Source organism: Botrytis sinoallii, assembly GCF_014898435.1.
Source record: "Botrytis sinoallii strain Bc 23 chromosome Unknown BSIN_001, whole genome shotgun sequence".
NCBI lineage: Eukaryota > Fungi > Ascomycota > Leotiomycetes > Helotiales > Sclerotiniaceae > Botrytis > Botrytis sinoallii.
Window position 1 is genome coordinate 5035760 of NW_024066028.1, and position 21542 is coordinate 5057301.

The 21542-nt window shown below is 40.1% G+C and overlaps 7 protein-coding genes across 7 annotated transcripts; 2 read left to right on the forward strand and 5 right to left on the reverse strand.

Moving 5' to 3' along the window:
- Window positions 1-223: 223 nt before the first annotated feature.
- Window positions 224-2030, reverse strand: EAF02_001065 (uncharacterized protein; the record flags this gene model as incomplete). Its single annotated transcript, XM_038897113.1, has 2 exons — window positions 224-1026; window positions 1076-2030. The coding sequence occupies 2 exons, from the start codon at window positions 2028-2030 to the stop codon at window positions 224-226; spliced, it is 1758 nt and encodes a 585-aa protein (XP_038763972.1).
- Window positions 2031-8867: 6837 nt separating this feature from the next.
- EAF02_001066 (uncharacterized protein) lies at window positions 8868-9107 on the forward strand (the record flags this gene model as incomplete). The annotated part of the gene is made up of 1 exon (XM_038897114.1): window positions 8868-9107. The coding sequence occupies one exon, from the start codon at window positions 8868-8870 to the stop codon at window positions 9105-9107; it is 240 nt and encodes a 79-aa protein (XP_038763973.1).
- A 702-nt stretch (window positions 9108-9809) lies between these two features.
- EAF02_001067 (uncharacterized protein) lies at window positions 9810-10836 on the reverse strand (the record flags this gene model as incomplete). Its single annotated transcript, XM_038897115.1, has 3 exons — window positions 9810-10180; window positions 10237-10736; window positions 10811-10836. The coding sequence occupies 3 exons, from the start codon at window positions 10834-10836 to the stop codon at window positions 9810-9812; spliced, it is 897 nt and encodes a 298-aa protein (XP_038763974.1).
- Window positions 10837-12179: 1343 nt separating this feature from the next.
- On the reverse strand, window positions 12180-13374 carry EAF02_001068 (uncharacterized protein; the record flags this gene model as incomplete). The annotated part of the gene is made up of 3 exons (XM_038897116.1): window positions 12180-12281; window positions 12682-13201; window positions 13313-13374. 3 exons carry the CDS (start codon window positions 13372-13374, stop codon window positions 12180-12182), a joined length of 684 nt encoding a protein of 227 aa, XP_038763975.1.
- Window positions 13375-15187: 1813 nt separating this feature from the next.
- EAF02_001069 (uncharacterized protein) lies at window positions 15188-17741 on the reverse strand (the record flags this gene model as incomplete). Its single annotated transcript, XM_038897117.1, has 5 exons — window positions 15188-16229; window positions 16291-16442; window positions 16507-16602; window positions 16657-17464; window positions 17527-17741. The coding sequence occupies 5 exons, from the start codon at window positions 17739-17741 to the stop codon at window positions 15188-15190; spliced, it is 2313 nt and encodes a 770-aa protein (XP_038763976.1).
- A 775-nt stretch (window positions 17742-18516) lies between these two features.
- On the forward strand, window positions 18517-19842 carry EAF02_001070 (uncharacterized protein). Its single transcript, XM_038897118.1, has 2 exons — window positions 18517-18732; window positions 18783-19842. Exons 1-2 carry the CDS (start codon window positions 18700-18702, stop codon window positions 19650-19652), a joined length of 903 nt encoding a protein of 300 aa, XP_038763977.1. The 5' UTR covers window positions 18517-18699; the 3' UTR covers window positions 19653-19842.
- Window positions 19843-20073: 231 nt separating this feature from the next.
- EAF02_001071 (uncharacterized protein) lies at window positions 20074-21247 on the reverse strand (the record flags this gene model as incomplete). Its single annotated transcript, XM_038897119.1, has 5 exons — window positions 20074-20195; window positions 20252-20432; window positions 20526-20870; window positions 20954-21116; window positions 21168-21247. The coding sequence occupies 5 exons, from the start codon at window positions 21245-21247 to the stop codon at window positions 20074-20076; spliced, it is 891 nt and encodes a 296-aa protein (XP_038763978.1).
- Between the last annotated feature and the right edge of the window lie 295 nt (window positions 21248-21542).

Consider the following 21542-nt stretch of genomic DNA (forward strand, 5'->3'; position numbering starts at 1 on the left):
CCTTCACAAATAAGCCTCACCAGCTCACCGATCCAGGTCCCCCAACAAACAAACCAAAAAATCCCACCAGGTAATAAACGAAAAAGATAAAATATATATAAAATAAGAAACAACAAACAAAAGAAGATATAATAAATTGTCGACACTTCCAAAAGAAACGCTAAACCGCAGCAACAAATACAAGATTTTCCTCCTTTATTCAACCTCTAAACTCAGTCCCCCTTTACAACAACATTGCTTCTAATCTATCCATCATTGAATCCAAGTTATTACATAACCTAGTTGCTCTATTGAAAGCATTAGTTGAAACTAATTTTTCGCTTTCAATATCACGAACGACGAGTTCAAATTGAGAAGGTTTGTTGAGGCCAAGAGTAGAGAAATCGATATCGAGATTGAATTCAGTTGATGGTGCTGAAGATGATGAGGTGTCTTCAGCGAAAAGAGCAAATGCTGGATCAGCATCAAATTCTTCATCAACAATTTCCTCAACAATAGCTGATGGTGCAAGTTCATGAACTGGTTGACGTTCAACAATTGGAAGTTCTACTTTCTCATCTTCAGATTGTAATGAATCGACGAGGCTTGAGGATTTTCCGGAGAGGATTGATGAATCGATCACAGTCTCTGGGATAGAAAGGACGGAATAAACTTGTGGTTGATAACCAAATCCATCGGCATTGATATCAAGCATAGCAAAATCCATAGCTTGTTCTGGAATCATGACCATACCAATATGTTGTTGTTGTTGCATTTGTTGTTGAGCACCATATGGGTTGACATCCTTTCTAACTTGTCTTGGTTGTTCATGTTGAATAGGAGCTTGTTGTGGAGGTGGTGCTTGTTGAGTAGCTGGGTTGGAAGATAAAGTATCGAGGAAACCAGAGAATGCAGGTGAAGAAAGAAGCATTCTTGTAAGATCTGATAGACGAGTATTTTCCTCCATCAAAGCTCTGTTTTGCGACTTCAAATCCATATTCTCATTAACCTTGACAGCAATTTCACCTTCGAGTTGATTGATGTATTCTATAGAATGTTAGGATTGGAACTAGTTTCATCATCAAAATATGCTTACCCTTTCTTCTTGATCTGAAAGCACGAGCTGACACCTTATTTCGAAGTTGTCTTCTCTCCTTGCTACTAAGTTTCTTTCCTTCTTCACTAGCCAATAATCTTTCATCTTCATCCATATCTTCTTCTTCCTTGCGCATACGATGAACGTGCGTCATATTTTGAGAATTTCCATCATCACCATCAGTAACGACACTGCTTTGTCTCATCGAGTTGAGTAATTGAGAGATCTTTTCCTCGACAAGAGGGTCGGTACCCGTGTGTGCTCTTGAACGTTGTTGCTGTGGCTGTCTTTGTTGTTGACCATTTGCCGCCATGGCATTTTGACGTTGTTGTGCGATGATCGCTTGTTGTTGCTTTTGTTGAGCTTGAGCTTTTGCAAGAGCCGCTTGTTGTTGATGCATACCAGGCCAAAGACGACCGACGTGACTAGATTGTGTTGGTAGTACATTTCCGACGGGCAAGGTTTGAGATCCAATATTGCTTGGGTCAACAAAGTTTTGTTCGGGGTAGAAGAAGGCTGGATCTTGTTCCATGTCCACGTCTGATGGGTGGAATGGTGTACGAGATGGCGCCGTTCCAAAATCCACAAATTCTTCACTTGGACTCATGGCCGAGAAGTATGACGGATCTTGAAAGTTGTATCGGTTGATGTGACCATTGTTTTCATTGACTGCCAACGTATTTGCGATAGCCCCTTGTGGAATACCGGTTTGTTGTCGGTAGAGATCGTATTGATGACTTGGACCGGAGAGAGTTGGTTGATTTGATGAAGGTAAGGTGGTTGGGGTAGATACTGCGGATGATCTTACGGAAGTTGGGACGAATTGTGATTTTGAAGAAGATGGTGAGAGAGATGGTGAATGATATGATACGGTTTCATATTCGGTGTAATCGATTAATTCGAGAGGATCTAAACAACTGACTTGAGGAGTTGAGATTGTTGATTCGGACTTCATGATTGCGATGGAAGAGAGGGGGAGGAGGAGGAAGTTGTTGATGGATTTGATGAAGTGGTGAGTGAGTGAGTGAGTGAGTGATTGATCTGTTAGATTCGAATTCGAATTGACGAAGATGATATTGAAACGCTTTTTCTTTTCCTCCAGATGATATCTTTTCTCCCGTGATTTGATGATTTATGTTATTGATGAATGAAATAGATGAATAAATAGATGAATAAAGAAATAGAATTGATAAATCAATCCAAGTTTTCCAGAGTTGTTACGAGGAATTGATGAAGAAGAATGCGACTTGTTGCTTTCAAACACTAGACAACGGGTAGAAGCGCCAGGATAGGATTGGTGTCGGGGCGTAGTGTAGTATTGTTGCCTTCCCTTCTAAATTGTTGCCTTCCCTACCCAGATCCAAGTATCACTGTCAATGTCAATGTCAATGTCAGTGCCAGTCCAGTCTAATACCAATATCAATACCAATCCATACCAATACCAATACCACAATCAGCAATCAAGTGGCTTGGATCCAGACGGGAGGCAGAAAATGAATTGAACGCGCGTTCTTCATCAAAATACAATCATGTGATTGGCTCATCAACGTCCATGGATGTAAATAAACCTCGGGGATCGGAGGATCGGCTATGGGAGGGTGCGTAGCTCGATTGGGTAGTTTTTGTGATTTGGGTTTGGAGAGTCGTTCTTGATATAGATAGGTATTGTATGATGATATGTAGAATAGAGAGACAGCGACAGTGAGGGTAGAGAGGAGAGAGGGCAGTGAGTATTGGTAGATCAGATTGAATGGACTGACTATACTTTGTAGGAGTTTGATAAGCCACTATATATCACATCAATAATTCAAGGAAAGAGTATCATCGTAAAGTATGCGTACTCGTTGACGATGATATGTTGTACAGTATTATTGTATCATTATATCATACCAGTAAGAGAACAGAGTGAGTAAAATTAATGATTGGATATCTCATAATCGATATGAGTGATACAAGTGTGATACTGAGTATATCATCTCGAGACCATCAAGTTATCAGATCAGGAAAGAAACAATAGAGAACTTTAAAAAAGGAACTCTTAAAGAATACCAGTCAGTACATGTCCTCAACGATAAGAGTACTTACTACTCGAATACATCTTCATCTATCTCTAACTATCAAATTCAACATTATTCAAATATGAAAGAGAGATCTCTCCGCCGTCCTCTCAATAATATCTGTCTACAATATATATATAAATATAAATATAAACAAATCTAGCCCTTTAGATAGATACAAAACTCTATATTATATTATTTAATCCTTCGAATATATCTATCTATCTATATATATCGAGACTTTAACATCTATTTTATTATTATCGTATACTTAGTCTGAATGTATTATATATATAATTGAAGATATACAAAGTACATTGTATAGAGTGCTATTAAATCTTCGTATTTCATTCCTTTCATATACGATATATACCAACCAGCAACTCCTCCTCCGTACTATATACAAAAACTTACCAACCGCTATCCATATCACATCATATCACACACATCACATCACATCCGATCCGTCAAATCCGTTCATTCTCATATCATGTTATATCATAATCAATCCTCGAATTCTCATACCTTTCATACACAGCCCCATATCCTTCATTCATCCCCACCTGCAATCCAAGAACTCGGGCTACTCAAAGAACCAAATAAACATTCAAAGCCACCTCTCTACATTCCCATTTCCATTCCCATTTCTATTCCCATTCCCATTCCCAGCTTCATCTCTATCAGCATCTCCATCTCCCATCAAACTACCTCCTCAGATCCCAGGCACAGGCACAGGCACATTACATCACATCACATCACACTCCGATACACACTACACTCACATAAACCCATCCACCCATCATTACGCCAACCAACGCGTGGCAACAATCGTCCAGTATCTTTCCTTACTGCGCCCCAGGATATATTTCCTATTCAAGTTAAGGTTAAACCCTCTATACTCTACTCACTATACCATAAAATAAAGAAATAAATAACATACTCGTACGATATACATGAATCAAATCCATCCATCCATTCGTACTTCAGATTCATACTTCAGATTCATACTTCAGATTCATACTTCAGATTCATACTTCAGATTCATACTTTAGATCCCTATCATATCGTAGGGACTCGTCCTAGTAACTATACCTAGTAGTATCTCGCCTATCCAAATGAAATCAAAAACCTCAACGATAATCCATCATTATTCATCCATCCATCATTCTAGATCCAAAATCCAAACTCTCTTCGGGACCGAAGCATTACACGTGACATAACATGGCATATTCCCCTCAAACATAATGTTCGAGTACAGAGTATGAACTCGAATCCACCATGTCATGTCTACCCCTCACGTGACACGGCATTTTCCCCTCAAACATAAAGTCCGAACTACTCGAACTAGATAACTTTCACCACCTGCATGAATAGTAACAATCCAATCCTTAGAACGAGAAGTAAAAACTTTCTTTACTTTCTTTTTCCCGTTACAACTTACTCTACTATTACAATACCCTTATCATTCATCCCCCTCTCTCGCGAAATCTATATCCTGATATCTATTTTATATACAATAAAACATACTCGAAACTATTATTAAATAAACGAGATAGATAACAGTCACTCTACAGACTCGAGACAGACTCGACGATACCCCAATCGAGCGAATCCACCTCTCGAACGAAGCAAGTTTTCCTCGTTCCTATTATTTCATTCTGAAATCCTCGAACCCTCGAACCCTCGAATCCTAGACTCCCTCTCTCTTTTTCGATACTTGTCTACGAACTATAAGGTTACTTCTATACTTGGAAATAATTATATCTTTCGATTACGATATTCATTTCGGTTTTTGATTTCATTCTATTTCAGATTAATTCTATTTAGATCTATGTTTATGAGTATTCACTATACTATGTTATTGTAGTAGGTAGTGGCTGTATATAGAGGTAATAGTGTTCATACGAGCTATGAATACTCCAACTCCACTCTGGAGTAATACTTCATAGTTCTGATAAGTTATAACCTTATAGGGAGAAGATTTTCCTCGGCGTGTGTGGATGGAGATGTAAATGTGGATGTGGGTCGGAGTGGAAGGTGGAAGGGAGGTGGAAGAGAAAAGAGGTACAGCAAAACCTCTCTATAAGAATATCGGTTTTTATAGTCTTTTTTAAGAATATATAGAGATATTCTTATATAAAGATATCCAACTAATCCCGACCTGATAATAATTAGCTTCCGATTAGCCCCGATTCATCCCGATCGGGTTATATTCCGTAACAATTTCGGAATTTTTTTTATTTCTATAAAAAGTGATTAAAAATCATCAGTGTATCCTAAGGATTCTATTGGCCTAATAAGAATATGCGTACTCCTGAAACCGAAAAATATAAGAAAATTCTAATAGAAGGGTTTTAAGGATATAGGCCTTTTTTAGCCCTGAAAATTTTTGAGAGCGAAAAATATATCCTTATAAATAGATTATCCTTATAAGGAGGATCCTTATTGTTGGATCGACTTAGTAAGGTGTGTATACACGTAAAGCATATAGGGTAAAAGGTATTATCATTCTGTCTGCCCCCTTCATACGAAGGGGGCATTGCTAAAGCTATATACGCGTTTTACCCCACATACGCACGAAGTGCGTAAGTGGGGGAGAACGTGACATGTTCCTAATCACGTGTTCCAACACTTATAGAGAGGTTTTACTGTAGAGGAACTTTTACTATGTATATACCATACTCGAGTATCCCTTCTTCAAACTTCAAAGGGGGAACCCCTTCAAAATTCAAATTGGCTGGATAAATTCCGGTGGGGACTAGCGGTAAATAGGTGGGTGGGCAAGAGCAGGAAATTAAGGAAGAATTTCTTCTACGTGTACTATTATTTTTGTATTTCTTTTTTTAAACTCACTAAATAGTACAGTACTGTATTTTATCTTCAACCGTAAAATATATCTCATCAAAATTCCATCAATCCCATAATCCCCACTCTTCACTTCTTCCAGAGCTCAAACAATCGTATCCTAGTTGAGCTGAAGCAAGCTCGCAAGCAAGCAAGCAAGAGGGCATTGTTTGAGATAAGATGAGATAAGACGAGACGAGGCAGATTGGTATCTATGTACTCGTAAGGTAAGGTAAAGCAGAGGAAAGAAAATTATGTGTTTTATCTTTCTTTCCATGTGATTGGTTGGTGGAGGGGCGGAGGAGAGGGAATTTAGTGGAGATTTCTTTTTTTTCATTTCTGCGCTTTCTATTTTTAGGGAGTGAGTGGATGGTGGACGGTGGATGCATGGATCAGTGAGGGTTCATGAGAGTGATGAATGGTATTCTAGATGCTATATCGTGTATGCTATGCTTGTTGTGATGTTTCAATGCTTTCTCCGTAAGGCTGATTGATGGTTCTGTAATGCCGTGATTTTTTAATGCTTGCTTTCTTGCTTGTTATCTGGAACCGGGCTACAATAAATGACAACCAAACCCCAAGTCAAGCCCTAAACCTCAAGCTATCGAAATACTTCCATGCTTACCTACCTCACTCTTCATCCAGATCTCTACTCTCTCTTTTTCGACATTTGTGAAAAGCATAAGTTTAATGAATTGTCAGACTGGGAATCATATAATTTGCGTGTTGCTATTGACTACTGTGTGATTGCCAAGAAGTGTATATGTATGTATATTGTTAATGATCACCTTGAAGTTTTTGCTTCAATGATAACTCTATACGCTACTTCCTGTTTCGCTTTGTCGACCTGTTTTGCTCTTTTGCTTTCGAGCCGAGGGAGTCTGTCCGGTTTTGTTTCTGGCTTTCTTCCTTGATACCCAACAGAGTGCTAGTGGGTATCTTAATCTGTTCATACACCCACACAGTTCAACACTACGTATTCCAATTTCCAGATCACTTCTCGCAAATAAGTACATAGTATGCTTTGATACTCCATTAAAAATCTCTTCACCATGATCAACGCTTCCAGACCACGATTTGGGAACAACCTCGATCTGTGTTGTCTTTTAACCAATTGAAGAGCTCACAAACGGATAGTTACGGATACGCTGCCTTTGGGTTGACTGCAAGACCTAATGTGATTGCTTGTATCATGCATCTGCTAGCAAACTTGGTCAGTAGGCAATACGGCAATTTCTTCCTGGTCCATTAATCGCGGTACATTATAGATAGATTAGTTGGATCTATCAACCGAGTAGAGGTTGAAGGCGAAAGCTTAACTAGCGACGATGAAATAGGCAAGCTCGGTAACTCGGCTGTCGTGCTCAGGAGTTATACGAATGTAGAAGGACGATTTACTTGCGACGTAGACACGGCTGCCGATCTATCAGAATACACTCTCATGCCTTCAGAAAGCGCTCCTTGTACACCACTGTCCGAGACCAAAAAATTGAAACAATATCTCCTAGATATCTTCGAAGACCCTGCCAAAATTGACAAGCGTCTGGCCTTGAGAATTCAAGCTCAAAAGAAAGGGAAATTTATACTTAGTATACCCTCCCATGCCCCTTCACCTGCCTATCCCCCACACATTTCGAACCTATTTTTCTCTTACTCGCCTCACTTATCCTCATCATCCCCGTCGCAGCTCCCTATATCATAATTCACATTCTCCCCGGCTGGCAAAAGAGGCCAGAAACTTCCACCCAAATCAATTTTACTATCACTAGCTATTTCTGGGACAGTCAGTCGGGTAATTCATCGTGGAATTTGAGAGACATACCAGAAAAAGCTATTGGGGATGGATACTACTTTTTGATGTCGTTTATGTTTCGTAGCATAGCGAAAGAAAATTATGCGTTGGATTTTACGGAATTTTTGTATAGTATATATTGATTGTATTCTCTATATTTAGAATTCAATTTGTGTATGACATGTGACTCGTATATAGATAGTTATACAATATCTTTTAATATCTTACTATAAATTCAATTATATAAAGAATAAGCTTTATTTTGAATCTTTAACTTATTTTTCCCTATCAAAAATATATTTCATATCTACTCTTAATAGGTTTATAGGGAATATTAGACGTTCTGAAACATTGGCGAGCTGCCTGGCCCCGAAATTATAGTTGAAGGCTGATTGGGGCTTGGTTGCTGTGATGTAGGAAATATATGAGTTTGGACATTGTGAGTCTTTGTAAAGTGTTTGTAGTGGTTGTGTGATTTGCAAATAGATCAGATGAGAGCATTTGGACGTATGAGGAAATCAAATCTCCTCTGTTTATGAAATTACACCTAAGTGGCTTCTTTTTAGTGAATTCTGCTACCAATATTTGCAAGCCAATATCAATTTTACATTCAGGTCTACGAACGTTAAAATAAGCGCTGTTTTGTTTCAATCGATGATTCAATTCTTCACAGTGATTTAATTCTCATCACATCCACAAATGCTTTATTAGCTGACTCTAAGGCTAGAGATTCAAGGAATAGGCTCTACAATGTGAATACGGCATACCTGATTACGTCTCCTTACTGCTATTCAATCACTATTCAAGCACGATGCCGTATGTTTGATCTCAACATTTGGTACGGATAGTGAAGGATCTATAAAAATGCCTCCTGCACCGAAATACAAAAGAACAATACTTTAAGAACAACTTTCACATTCATCGAGAAACCCAGAAAATCCAATTAGATCAACAATCATCAGCAAACTCCAATCAAACACCAAAAATGTGCAACCCGGTAATCTACCTCTGCCAACACCTTCCCACCGCCCTAAATCCTACTCCCTGGCTCAGCTGTCCCACCTATCCCACCCAGTACCACCGCAACAGAATCATCCCGATGAGTTTCGCATGCAAGCCCGCGCCAGGAACCATCATTATGCGACGTCCACCCGTTCAGATGTTTTGTCAACGCTGTTGTGATAAGTGGAGATTGGGAGGATTGTATGAGCAAGAAGCGACGGAAAGTATTGCGAGGGTGGATAGAGCGTTAGCGGGAACGGAATTTCGGTTGACGAGAGAGGATATTCAGGAGGGCTTGAGGAAGGCAGATGAGTTGTTTAGACGTGAGGGATTTTAAGTCGGGGGTGGAAGTGGAGGGTGTTCTGATGTGTAGTGGGTTTATTCCGAGGGGTTAGTGCATAGATGGGTATTGAGAGGTGGTGAGAAAACATAACGTCATGTCTGTGTTTAAACGACGTATAGACACAGTCGACACTTTTCGCTCCTTCACTCAAGTCAATTGATACAATGATTATCCAATCATTCATATGAATTCAAACAATGGACATTCAATCATTCATATCGACTCGTACTATGAATGTACATTCATCCAACCTAATCGAAACATTGGCCCTCTATCTACCCAAAATAATTTCGGGGGCGAGCCAGCTCGTCAGTATTTCGGAGCGCTCAATATTAGGGTTATATATAGTCTTGATAGTCTCTAAAAATAATATTGATAAAAAGAAATAAGAATAAATAAAGAGTATCTTCTATGGGATTATCTTTTGAATAGCTTTAATATCACCAAATTAAATAACTAAAAGTAAAGCTTATTCTTTTTTTAATTTTTTTTAACTCTTTATACAATTAAAGCCGTAATAAAAAAAAATGTCATTCTATATACAAATTAGATTCCTAGGTATAGAAAATATAATCAATATACGCCATACAAAATTCCATAAAACCCGATGCATAAGTTTCTTTCGCTACACTCCGAAATATTCATAGAAACTCAGGATGCACATATTAACAGAAATTTAGAAACTCTCTTCACACCTCAAGGCTTCGTACCATAAAATCTCGGCTTCGGCGGCTTCGGAATCTCCTTAATCTCCATAACCTTTCTTCTACACCACGGATTGTCACAAGGACAATCCACCCACTTCTCCTCATGCGTAGGATTCGCCACCTTCTTTTCCCACGCCTCCTGCTGTTCCTTGATTTTCTTGCACTTTTCACATTCCGGATCCGTACATTCGTAGTCGATGTATATTTTATGACAACGATGGGCATCTTCCACACAAGCCGTAAGACCGCAGCGTCCATTACATTTAACCATTTCATGTTCGCGCGAACAGTGTTTTGAGCGACGCGGACAAATTACCCATTTAGGTGTTCCTTTTGGATGATCTTTTTCTTTTTCTTTTTCTTGGTGGGAGATTTCGATTTGGAGGGTTTGTGCTTATGGTGATGGAAAACTATACCTTCTGATGATTCGTCGTCGTACGAGGAATCGGAAGGTTCGTAATATGATCTTCTTCTTCTACCACCACGATATCGATGATGCCGATAGTCCTTTTCTCTTTCCATCTTTTCCAAGTGTACTTTTTTCACCTCTTTCCTTTCTTTTCTCGCTGCTTCTCGATTTCCTTTCTGAACTACTTCTTTCCACTCCCTGTTCATGAGATTCTCATCGACTCCTAACCCAGAAAGATCGCGGATACTTTGGTGATACCAATCTTCGATTGGCTTTGAGACTTTCCAATCTTGAGAACTGTGGCGTTTACGATAATGTTCTTCGACCATTGTCATGAGACGTTGCAGGAAGAGAACAAATTTAAACTGGTCTTTTTGTGGATCGAGAGGAAGATGAAGGTTCCAGAGACGCAGAGTTTCATCGCGGGACCTATCATGGCGCGAATGATGTGATGAAGGAAGGGAATCCTGTCGTAAGTAGACGTGCCCGAAGAAGGGCCATTTATCGCTGAGTGAGAGGTTAGTGATGAAGTTACGAGGATGAGGGGGGAGGGTGCAATGGGAAATGGACAAAAGTCTTACCTATCGGGATCGGGTAGAACAACCATGATTAAAGATTAAGCAAGTGACAAGTGAATGACTCTTCAATTGAAGATTTGTGAAAACAAAACGATCGTACAGAAAAGAAATGAACGAATGATTTCCAAAAGAATGCTGATGAAGTACACGTGTAATGCTGCTGTCTATAAATTTTCTGTTATAGATCTTCGTCAATAGCAAATTAATTCGAGGTGAAGTTAATGCAAAAAACAACCAGTACTACTTCGCATACATTTTTCTGTGAATTTCCCGTAGAGAAGTTCTAGAATAAGAGTAATTCTTTATTTGTGAAAATAAAATAAAAGTGGCAACTAATGACACTATGAATGAATATGAAAAGCCATGCGACCCATCACTTTCATTACCAAATGGTCAATATAGGTCTCTCGATGAATCATCCGGCCTACAAAATTAAAAAAAAAGTTTCGCGAGCAGGAATGGATAAATGGACGATTTTCGTATCCACAGTCGGCTTTGAAAATTTGGCGAGGTCGAATAGGAGACCGATAGTGTTGGTTTGAGTAACCCGCAACTAACCCACGTATAAGTAAAAGGCAAAAAATTTAGAAAGTTCCTAACATCAAGCTTTTCTTTTGGAAACTTCAATCGCGATTGTATTCGCTCAACACAAACAAAAATCATTTCCATCTCTTTTTTCCCATCTAGCCATCCATGCACAAGAGAAATGTACGGAGATTTTTAAAACTGGAAACTAGTTAGTGAAACTAGAGAGAGAATACTGATGATGCTAAATAAATCATCAGATAAAAGTTAGATGACAAGTGAAATTCAGATAAGACAAGGGAAAGAATACACTCCAAGGAAGAAGTCAAAACGTCGTTATGCAAGAAAAGTAACGTAGAACTGAAGAAGAGTACAGTAACAAATTTGAAGTAGAATTTGATGTACCTGGTTACTGCTTCTAATTCTACTCACAAAATTCTTTAAGTAAAGTCTTGTTAGATATGTTATTTGATACGCAAATTAGATAAGATAAAAACAGGTAAAATCCATGCATTGAATTGACTAATTAACATCTAGAAAGATGAGTTGACCATTAATTCAACCTCAAGACACCGGCCTGAATAAAAGAAATTCAACGGACACGGAACCTCAGTTCGAGCAGTTGAAGTATATCTTCGAGAGAGCTTAGCCCACGGTAACCAGCAGAGCCTTCTTAATGCGTATGAAGATAAATTCAATGTGAAGGCTTTTGAGCTCCTTTTGAAAGCTCCAAGTATTTTATCAATTCATATGTTTTAGTTGCCCATTTTGCTACTTCATCCTTCTTCATTGCCTGCAGAGTATTTTTGATAGATTTATCATAGGCATTTTGGAATATGAATAAAAGTTAATGCGCATTGTAACCCAGAAAGTAGGTGGCAGCGGCGAGGATATTGACCGCGAGAAGAAGATTCAGGTAGTCGAAGGAAGCATCGATATTCCATGTAGACTGACAAATTGTAAGCCAAGAAGTAGATTTGATATTAAGAATGAGTATCTTACCATACGAAATTCTTAATTAAATTATTTTTAATTGATTAATTGAATTTTTGATTTTTGAATTTGTTATTTATTAACATCCTGAGAATTGAAAAGGAAAGTCTATCAAAGCAACTCACGAATGCCCTGTTAGAAAAAGCAAGGCTCACACAATTGCTTCAACAACTCAAAAGACAGAGCGGGGAACAAAATGCTCATGCTTGTTAGAAGCTTGACGTTCTGGTTAAAGTGAGTAGAATTTTGTGTTTCCACCAGCAAACTCGTGCTGATGATCTGGGGCAGAAATGGCAATTAGCAGAGCTCTATGAACAGAATAAATCAAACATTTTATTTACATCAGGTAAACTTACTCCATCTCTGAAATATGTGGCTTCTTCCTGCTTGGTCTCCAGTTTCGACGCTATATTTTCTATCTTTCGAAGTTCGCTACATAACATGGCACGTACTCGTCGAAGTCCCTCCAACCCTTCTTCAGTCGTAATTTCGCTCGTTTCTTGCTCTAACAGTTGTTTGATCTGCAAGATGTTCCGTGATATACTCGTACGGAACCCCTTTAGCGCAGAGACAGCCCAGAAATACTTTTTGGACCGCGAAAGAACTTCGTCGTCGGAAAGCAACTTGTCGTGATATTCAGGATCTAAGAATGCGAGCTTGTCACCAATAAATTGGCCGAAACATTCCAGCATTTTCTTCCAGCGATTTGCGGTCTCGGATATGGCGGTATACGCATGGGAGAATGCGCAGAATAGCATATCCCCGGAAGCAGTTTTTAGATCTTGGATACTATGACTTGTGTGAGCAAATGTGGCAGGATTCATTTCCAATGGCGTCCAATATTTGCTGTCAGATATCGATGGGCATTCTAGAAAGCTGGTAGCTTGTAATTATTAATTCATGTAAGCAAAGAATCAGAAACGACACAAATGCAGAGGATGTCCCCCTCCCACCCGCAGGCCTACCCGGATAAGTTTATTTACTTACGTGATATTGGCTCTCCAGTAACTTTCTTGTTGCCAATACCGATGTACGACTACCTGAAACATCATTGCTTTCGGTGTGTAGAACACCATTGTTCCAGGAATTCCAAGGAACACTTTCACTCTTCTCAGCGCGTATTGTTACAATTTCTTAGAATCTTAGATCTAAAGAACAGCCATCTTCAAATCCCGAGCCAGGGTTTGGTATGCCCTGTTTTGACGAAACCGAAGAAACATTCAAATCTCGCACCAGACATCTTGAACTGGTCTCCGAAGCCCAAATTGAGCTTATAAAAGATGTCATAACATAGAGCTTTTATTTTCGACATTGAGAAAGATAAGATTGGGATAACCATGTACATAATTCTTCGCCAAGGACCAGACCACACCTCATGTGGTGGGGCACTATTACCAGACAAGCTGATGACTTGATTTTGACTGTTATAATCAATCGGAGATCTTGCGATATTACCACTTCCCGTCATATTTGAAGCATCGGGGTCGATTTTATAAAACTTTGTAGTTTTATCATCAAAAATATCAACGAATCTCGTTCTCCCTCCTTTGAACCATTTGGAACATCTCTATCCTCTTTATGGATTTTCCTCCAACATTTTTAAGGTCGTTTCGCTGCATGATATCATCAGTAATATGTCCACAGAACATTGAATACCCTCAAACGAAAAACAAGGTTTGTTGACAGAGATTTTAATACTTAGGAACTCAATGAAAGAAGTGAGCGTTTCGAGAAAGTAATCTTGAGGCGGCCATCTTCGGGAATCTTCCAAGCATTTCCTACTAGTGAAGACTATACTACTATGTATATCATTGACTTCTACTACAAAAGATGTGTATGAAAACAAGTGAAATCTAAATGTTGTCAGCTAGAATCAGGATTGATCAGACGATCATCGGACATGGGCTTTAATATTTTTCTTTAAAATCTACTCTTCTTCGCTAGACGCTGAACTAATCAAATTATATCAACTTTCCTAAGATATTCTTTTTGAGTAGTAGAAAGCGATGGAGTATAGTCTAACTTCAACATCATAGAATATCCCTATAGGGTTTGACATATTAGCGATATCAACTAGTAAACGAGCGAGTATATATATTTGATATTCAATCCGTGGAGAAACTCTAGACGTTTCAATCGTAGTCTAAAGAGACGAGAGTAAATTGTATTATGCTCTATATATATTTCTTAGAGTTCTCGTCTCTGAGAATGTAGATACAAAGGGAAAACCTGCCTAAGTCTTCTCATCTCTCGTCTAACGTTAAAGGCTCGTCTAATTTTAAAGGACTTCAAGATCATTACAACATACCAAGAATATTTTCCATGATCTCATATACAACATCCATCGGCATCTACCTTATGAGTAGGACTGCTATAGGTAGTATCGTTTTATATTTTCATATGAATTTTTAGTTTCACGTATAGCTGTGGTCAGCGTCCATGACCGCCCATAGACAGGTCGCAATTATCGCTATAAGAATACCATTCGAATTGTGAATTGCCATTTTTGCGATCGCATAAAAATCATACTCTTAAAATCAGAAATTCAACTATGGATTTGTACAAGACCGACGCCATTTCTTCCATGATATGTAGTATTAGATCTGCGTCTTCCCCGTGGAGGCAGTGCCCGCCCAAATGCAGCGTTCTCGCTTTGAGGTATCCGTTCTAGACTTTTCTTAGCCCCAGCTTGAGCATGCCACTCGAGATGGGGTGAAACACCAACGCGTTCCAATATTTCCCTTGAGAATATGGCCCCAGGGTAGATGAAATTAAAATTTCGTACATCTACAGTATTTTCTTCCATTCATTCCTGACGTAAAAAATGGGAACTTGCTTTTAGTGCAAAAAGAACTCAAACTTTTATTCGCCCAAGCCGGAAAGAAATGACGTGAATTGTGTATCGGCACCTGGATCTCTCGCAAATCTCTCCCGAAACCACATTTCCAAATCCTTAAATCTACAATGGCAAACTGGAATTGCTTCCGTACCCCAGGTAGCCATTCCAATTCCGTGCTCCGTCCAGTTCTGTAATATGTCATCTTTGTGAGATGCATTGAATAGATCGATCGAATCTCCTAATACATTAGTGCATACGAAACAAGCACGAATATGATATGTATAAGAGCAAACAGCGATTGCGCTTTTAAGAATTCCAGGTATTGCAAGTGGATTGAGCAAAGGGTCAGTATTAGATGAGCGATTCGAAATATTATCTTCTGCCAGCCGGCATATCTGACCAGCATTCCAAAGGGCGGTACGGGGGTGTGGAGAAAACATCCAGCTACTTAGACGCGCTCTTGTTCTTTGTGTAGTCAAACCGGCTCCAGGACGACATTTGAAGCAACACCCTTGTCGTTGTAAGAGCTTTAGGGGCGCATGAACTGTGAGGGCCGATATATGCCATAGTATGAGGTTCAGTTGTGGAAATATACGATCATGATCAAACTCTGTAGAGTTGATCTCTGAGTGCGATTGAACATGATCTTCCATTCTTGTACGCCAACGATTGAGTTGGGAGCCCCATCGATGGACTGGATCACTTCTTTTCGGATCCGTTATCAGCTCATCTGAATCACAACAACAGAAAGCTTCGCGAGCCGTTTCCCAAGTACCAATCTGTAGGGAACAAAGTCCGAGATGATAGTCATTATCAGTGAGATGATACGAGACTGCCTGGTCTTCGCTAGCATCAATAAGATCGCGCATGAGAAAGCAGAACAAGGCTTTCTCGCGACCTGCAGGTTCATGCCATTGAAGTTTTCGCCTTTCTTCATCGGTTGCCGCAGTCCATAGCTTTGTAGACTTTGGAAGGGGAATGCTGATCTCCTGATAACGAACAGACGGTGGATAATCCATAAGGACACTTAGATAAGCATCCACTCTCAGACTAGAAAACGCAAGTCTAGTTGTTGTCAGCATATGGCGTAGATAGACTGAGGCAAAATGCATGAGGTTATGGGTACCTGTGAAGTTGTTCTTGAACCAGCCAAAGATCAAATGGACAATCACCCAGCTCATAATATGTGTTCTGTCCATTGAAAATACCAGCATGACGACATGTCGAGATCAGTGCGCCATTAAGATAAACAGCCCTCGACGACATTCCTTTGGTAGTCTTTGATGTTATCAGTAGTGAACGGAAAATGATGTGAGTTCTCACTCTTGAAAATGTAACTCACCAAAAGAGAAATTGTATACACAACACACAAAAGAAGACCTTGGAGATTTTGGAGTGATGATTGGTCAATCTCCTTGTTGAGTGAGAGATGGACTTCCTAGATGTTTAGATTAGAGATAACTAAAATACATCCTCAGAGGGTATAAATTACCAATCGGACAGCCAATATTGCTTCAAATACAACCGACGCAAGTTGTTCATGCTTCTGACATCCATCCAACCAATTCGCGAGCATTAGCATAGAGCCTAGCAAGATCGGCGAAATACTTTGAGGATTGAATGTCGGAGCGTGCAAAATGGGCCAGGATGGATGGATTTTGGTGAAATAAACTTCGAGAAGCTGGTTCAGATGACCTTGATCTTGACTCAGTGTTCTACGCAATTCCGATAAATGATCTGGCTCAGAGGATAATGATGATAACGGTGATTGTGATGCAAGTGTTGACCTGGTTCTGTCACTAGATTCGGCATCATAATACGTTGCGTTCACCCGAGACTTGTGCGGATCATTGAGAGCATCGTCAGACAGAGGTATATGGAACAAATCTGTAAGATTGCCTCCCACAGACTGCTGTTGACTCCAGGAAAAGTCCCCGCTAGGAATAACCTCACTTTGAAACAATAGCTCAAGAGTCGCATCGGAGTATGGAGGTAAAGATAATGTTGGGTTTTCAGATTGAAACCAGGCATGTGAAAGATCAGAGTCCTGATTCGAATTATGAGCATTGACCACGCTATTCCCGATAATATTCTCATTCACGCCCACGCTGTCGATTTTCCTGCGATTGGTCCCACCATCAATCAATCGGCTACATTCTGTTGAAGTGCGAATGCATGATCGACAAGGTGATGTGTCATCACACTTGAGCTTTCGCTCATGGCAGGATGTGCATGCGACCATTGTACGTTTAGTGCTTGAATTCTGAGCATGATGATCTAGATGCCTCTTCAACACGTCACTGGGTGAATTGTAAGCGATGTTCAGTTTAGTTTTTTGCGAATAATTGAAGGGCTGAATTACCTTCGCGCATATCGCCGACCACATATATGACATTCATGTTGAAGGTTGGGATCATGTGACTTCATGTGACGAGTAAGGTGTTCTTTGCGACTGAAGAGCTTGCCGCATTCAGACACATTGCATTTGATGCGTTTAGCTATTGGTTGTGTACGAGTTGGAGATAATGCATCTCCTGCTTGTGGGGTGACAAATGCAGTGGGAGAAGTCTGTGTCATCTTTTTGTACGCAAGTTGTTGCCGGTGGATTGAAATAGATGTAGAGAAGTAAATGGGAAAGAATATAAAGTGTGAAGTTCAAAGAGTAGTGATACATCCACCAATTAGTGAATGACCCGACATGCACTGCTTACTAGCCAAGCTCTGTAAATGAGTATGAAATCGAGAGAACTGTGATATTCACAGTGGTAAGCATCAAAATCTGCATCGCCAAAGATCTGGCTAGAAAGAAATGCATCGATATAATGTTGTGACTTTTGAGATTTGATATACCAGAGTATCATAGAAAGTGCTAACTTGAGTTGAGCAGATGTGATTGTTTGCATGAGGTGAGGAAGACGCGTGTAGAGCCGGAAAGGGTGGATGTGATTATGTAAGCTACTACCAGCCACACATAACGTTCTCATGGATCCTCCATTTGTGGCTGACCCACACCCATTATTGAATTCCAAGGTTAGCCTTACCTGGAGAGATAACACAAAGGATCAGGGATTATGATGTGCTTCTCGTTCACCTACCTAGTATAAGCCTACATCCTCACATTATCTACAGTTCTTCTACTTCATTGGCCCACTCGTGACTTGAACTTTCTTAGGATTACCAAGCATTTGCTCAGTGCTTCTTCCCGTGGGCTAGAGCAAGGGGTGAATAGTGGCCGGTGGCATGTGGGATGACCCGCAAAATTGCGCAATGCCCATGTACAAGTTGCGCCATAGGATTGTGCTTACAAACAACGGCGATGTGGTAGACCGAATGTACTGTTGCCGTGAGGGCGGTTTGTCACTGGGCAGCTCATCCCTCATTATACACCGAGATACACAGTTTCTACGATAGCTATATATTACCTATACAAATCCATCACTTCCAAGACTAAACCATCATTTAGCACTTCATCTTAGTTTGTCTTACAGTAGCAGCAACATAAATCACCACCATAAAACTTATACACATCTACAAGATGTCTGGAATCACGAAAGTTGCGTTGGCAGGAGTAAGAACTTATCCATTCTCTCTGAGGGTCTGTGCCTAACATCTATATAGGCTTCTGGAAATCTTGGCCCAGCAATCCTTGATCAACTCATTAAAGCCGGCTTTCAAGTCACAGTTCTTACCCGACAATCGAGCACTCACAAATTTCCATCTCCTGTTACAGTCAAGGAAGTCGACTACGACTCTCTCGAATCGCTCACCAGTGCTCTTACAGGACAAGATGCCGTTGTATCCACTCTCGCCTCAGCCAGTTTAGACAAGCAGCTTCTTCTCGTTGAAGCAGCAGTTAAAGCTCATGTCAAGCGCTTCATTCCCTCTGAGTTCGGATCCAATACACCTAGAGAAAATACTGGAGCCTTGCCAGTTTTCCAACCTAAAATTGCTGTCCAAAATGCTCTTAAGAAGCATGTTTCTAGCGAATTTTCATACACTCTTGTGGTAAATGGTGCATTTCTTGATTGGGGCTTGTCAGTTGGATTCGTTATGAGCGCCAAGGGAAAAAGCATCACACTTTATGATGGGGGTAATCGAACCTTCAGTACCACTACTCTCCCAGACATTGGACGAGCTGTAGTTGGTATACTCAAGCACCCAGAAGAGACGAAGAATCGCGCGGTCTATATTCAAAGTTACGCAACTACCCTTAAGAACCTCGCGGAGATTGGAAAGAAGGTTTTAGGATCAGATGGTTGGACTGAGACTGTTGCATCGGTTGATGATATCGTAGCGGGCGGATGGGAAGAATTGAAGAAACCACAGCCGGACCCACATAAATTCGCCATGCCATTCATCATTGCTTCAATATGGGGTGAGGGATATGGATCGCACTTCGAGGCCTATCACAAATTGGACAATGATCTTTTGGGAATCAAACAATTGAGCGAGCATGAATTGGAGGAATTGATTAAGAGTTTGGCATAGATAAACTGCAACCTTACTGCTGCTGTATGTTTTGCATATGCAAACAATAGAAGTAAGGTTAACATAGTCTCAAAATTCAACGCTGATTAAGTAAACCTCTTGAAGTACAAGATCAATCAATTGCGAACGATACATCGTTCTCTATAAATCTGCAAGCTTTTCATGCATCCATCGTTCAGAGCAGGCTGACCACTCATGAATTTTTCAAAATCGTTTATTCTGGTTGTAGTTGATAAAATAGTTATAGCACGTACTTATTCAATTCTGTCTAGATGCACAGAACTTTAATGAGGTAATCAAACCATTCTATATAACACACTTTGAACCATGAGAGGAATCCAGAAGGCGTTGCAAAATCGTGAACATCCACAGCCGCAAAATGAACGCTGACCCAAAGTCCAATCGACATCAAACAAAATAACTAAACATAAGCATAACAGAAAGCTCCATCAATCGTTGAAATCAGACTACTAATCTTCTGTTTCGGTGCCAGAATACCAAAATCAACCAGTGTATCAAGCGTAATATTTGCACTCGGAGGTGCTAGAGATAAAAATTAGCAAAACTCCAAACTTCCCCTCCATCGAAAGATAACTCACCATTAAACGCTGTGCCTGTCCCATAAACCATGTTCGTCCTGTTACCTGCATTTAAACTCTGCCACAAACTCCAGACTTTATCCACCATAGCATGATGTACCAAAAAGCTGGTCTCCCGCACTGGCATACCGCATCTAGACCCAAACCACCCATTGAGAATGTCCACCCGCGTGAACCCCATCTAATGCTTCGAGATTCGTATCGAATGCTCCTAGATCTGGACTATTTTTAATGAGTTTCACAACGTCGAAGGTTTCGTGTTGTTAGACCAAACCAATGAGATATCGCGCGATAGACAGCGGGGATTGTATCCTAGACCGTGATCGGGACCATAGGGAGCGTAAGCGATGGGACCGAGATTAACAGTATAGTTTTTTGAGAAAGGACCCGATATACAACCGCCACCAGTGGCAGGAGGGATGTCTAGAGTAATTTCGAATGCGGAGATAGTGGTACTGGTACGATTAGGTTTTGAAAGCACCATTACTTCCCATAGATGTTGGGGAGCCATTGAAAACGCTGGATTTCCGCGGATCTTCCCAGGAGAGTGTCCAATCCCAGTAGGGCTGGTATCCCTTGTAGCCGCATTCTTCACGAAGGGCTTTTTCATAGAGATATACTAGGTAGCGATGGAAGTGAAGAAAAGAGACCCTGTCTATCGTTAGAGACTGTGATGTCTGTCATCTGGATAAAAGAGTTTACGCTGAAGTGAACATAAGGTGTCACTTTGATATGAGTAGCGCTGAAATCATCATATCGACTTCTTGCACCAGGCACATCTTCTTTCGTGCTTCTAGGAGGCTTTGATTGTAAGCATTGAACAGCCTTTATATAATCTTTGCGAGAACGTTCTGAAAGCGAACCCCTGAAAATTAATTAGCAATAGTCATTCAACTTCAGTATCGTGGAATTTTACCATTTCTTGACGATAGAATATATTTTGAGATGTGCATCCCACTCTCTGGTGCTTGGTTGAAGTTTTGATGTATTGATCATATTGATCTTGCCATTTGTCGATTTGTTTGGAAGCCTCTGCTTGGGTATTATCATGGCCATGACCGTAGCCGGCAAAGATCAGTGGAATTTTTGCTAGAAGAAAGCAGTAAGAGAAGGTAATGAATCTCATTTTGACGAGAAAATCTCAAATATCGCAAATTGGAGCATAGAGACTTGTCTGGGAGAACATTGATATTTGTAGATGAGAAGTCTTCTTTTTCAATCAGCAGTATCAGAGTGAACGTTTCCAATCCCACAGAAAGTCTCAATCTTGCCCACTCATCCTTAAATTTTT

What these genes read in the sequence shown, in the direction of transcription:
- EAF02_001070 (XM_038897118.1), top strand. Translation starts at nt 18,700, where the DNA reads ATGTCTGGAATCACGAAAGTTGCGTTGGCAGGA. An exon ending in CGAAAGTTGCGTTGGCAGGA is followed by an intron (nt 18,733 to 18,782) that starts GTAAGAACTTAT and finishes ACATCTATATAG; the next exon opens with GCTTCTGGAAATCTTGGCCC.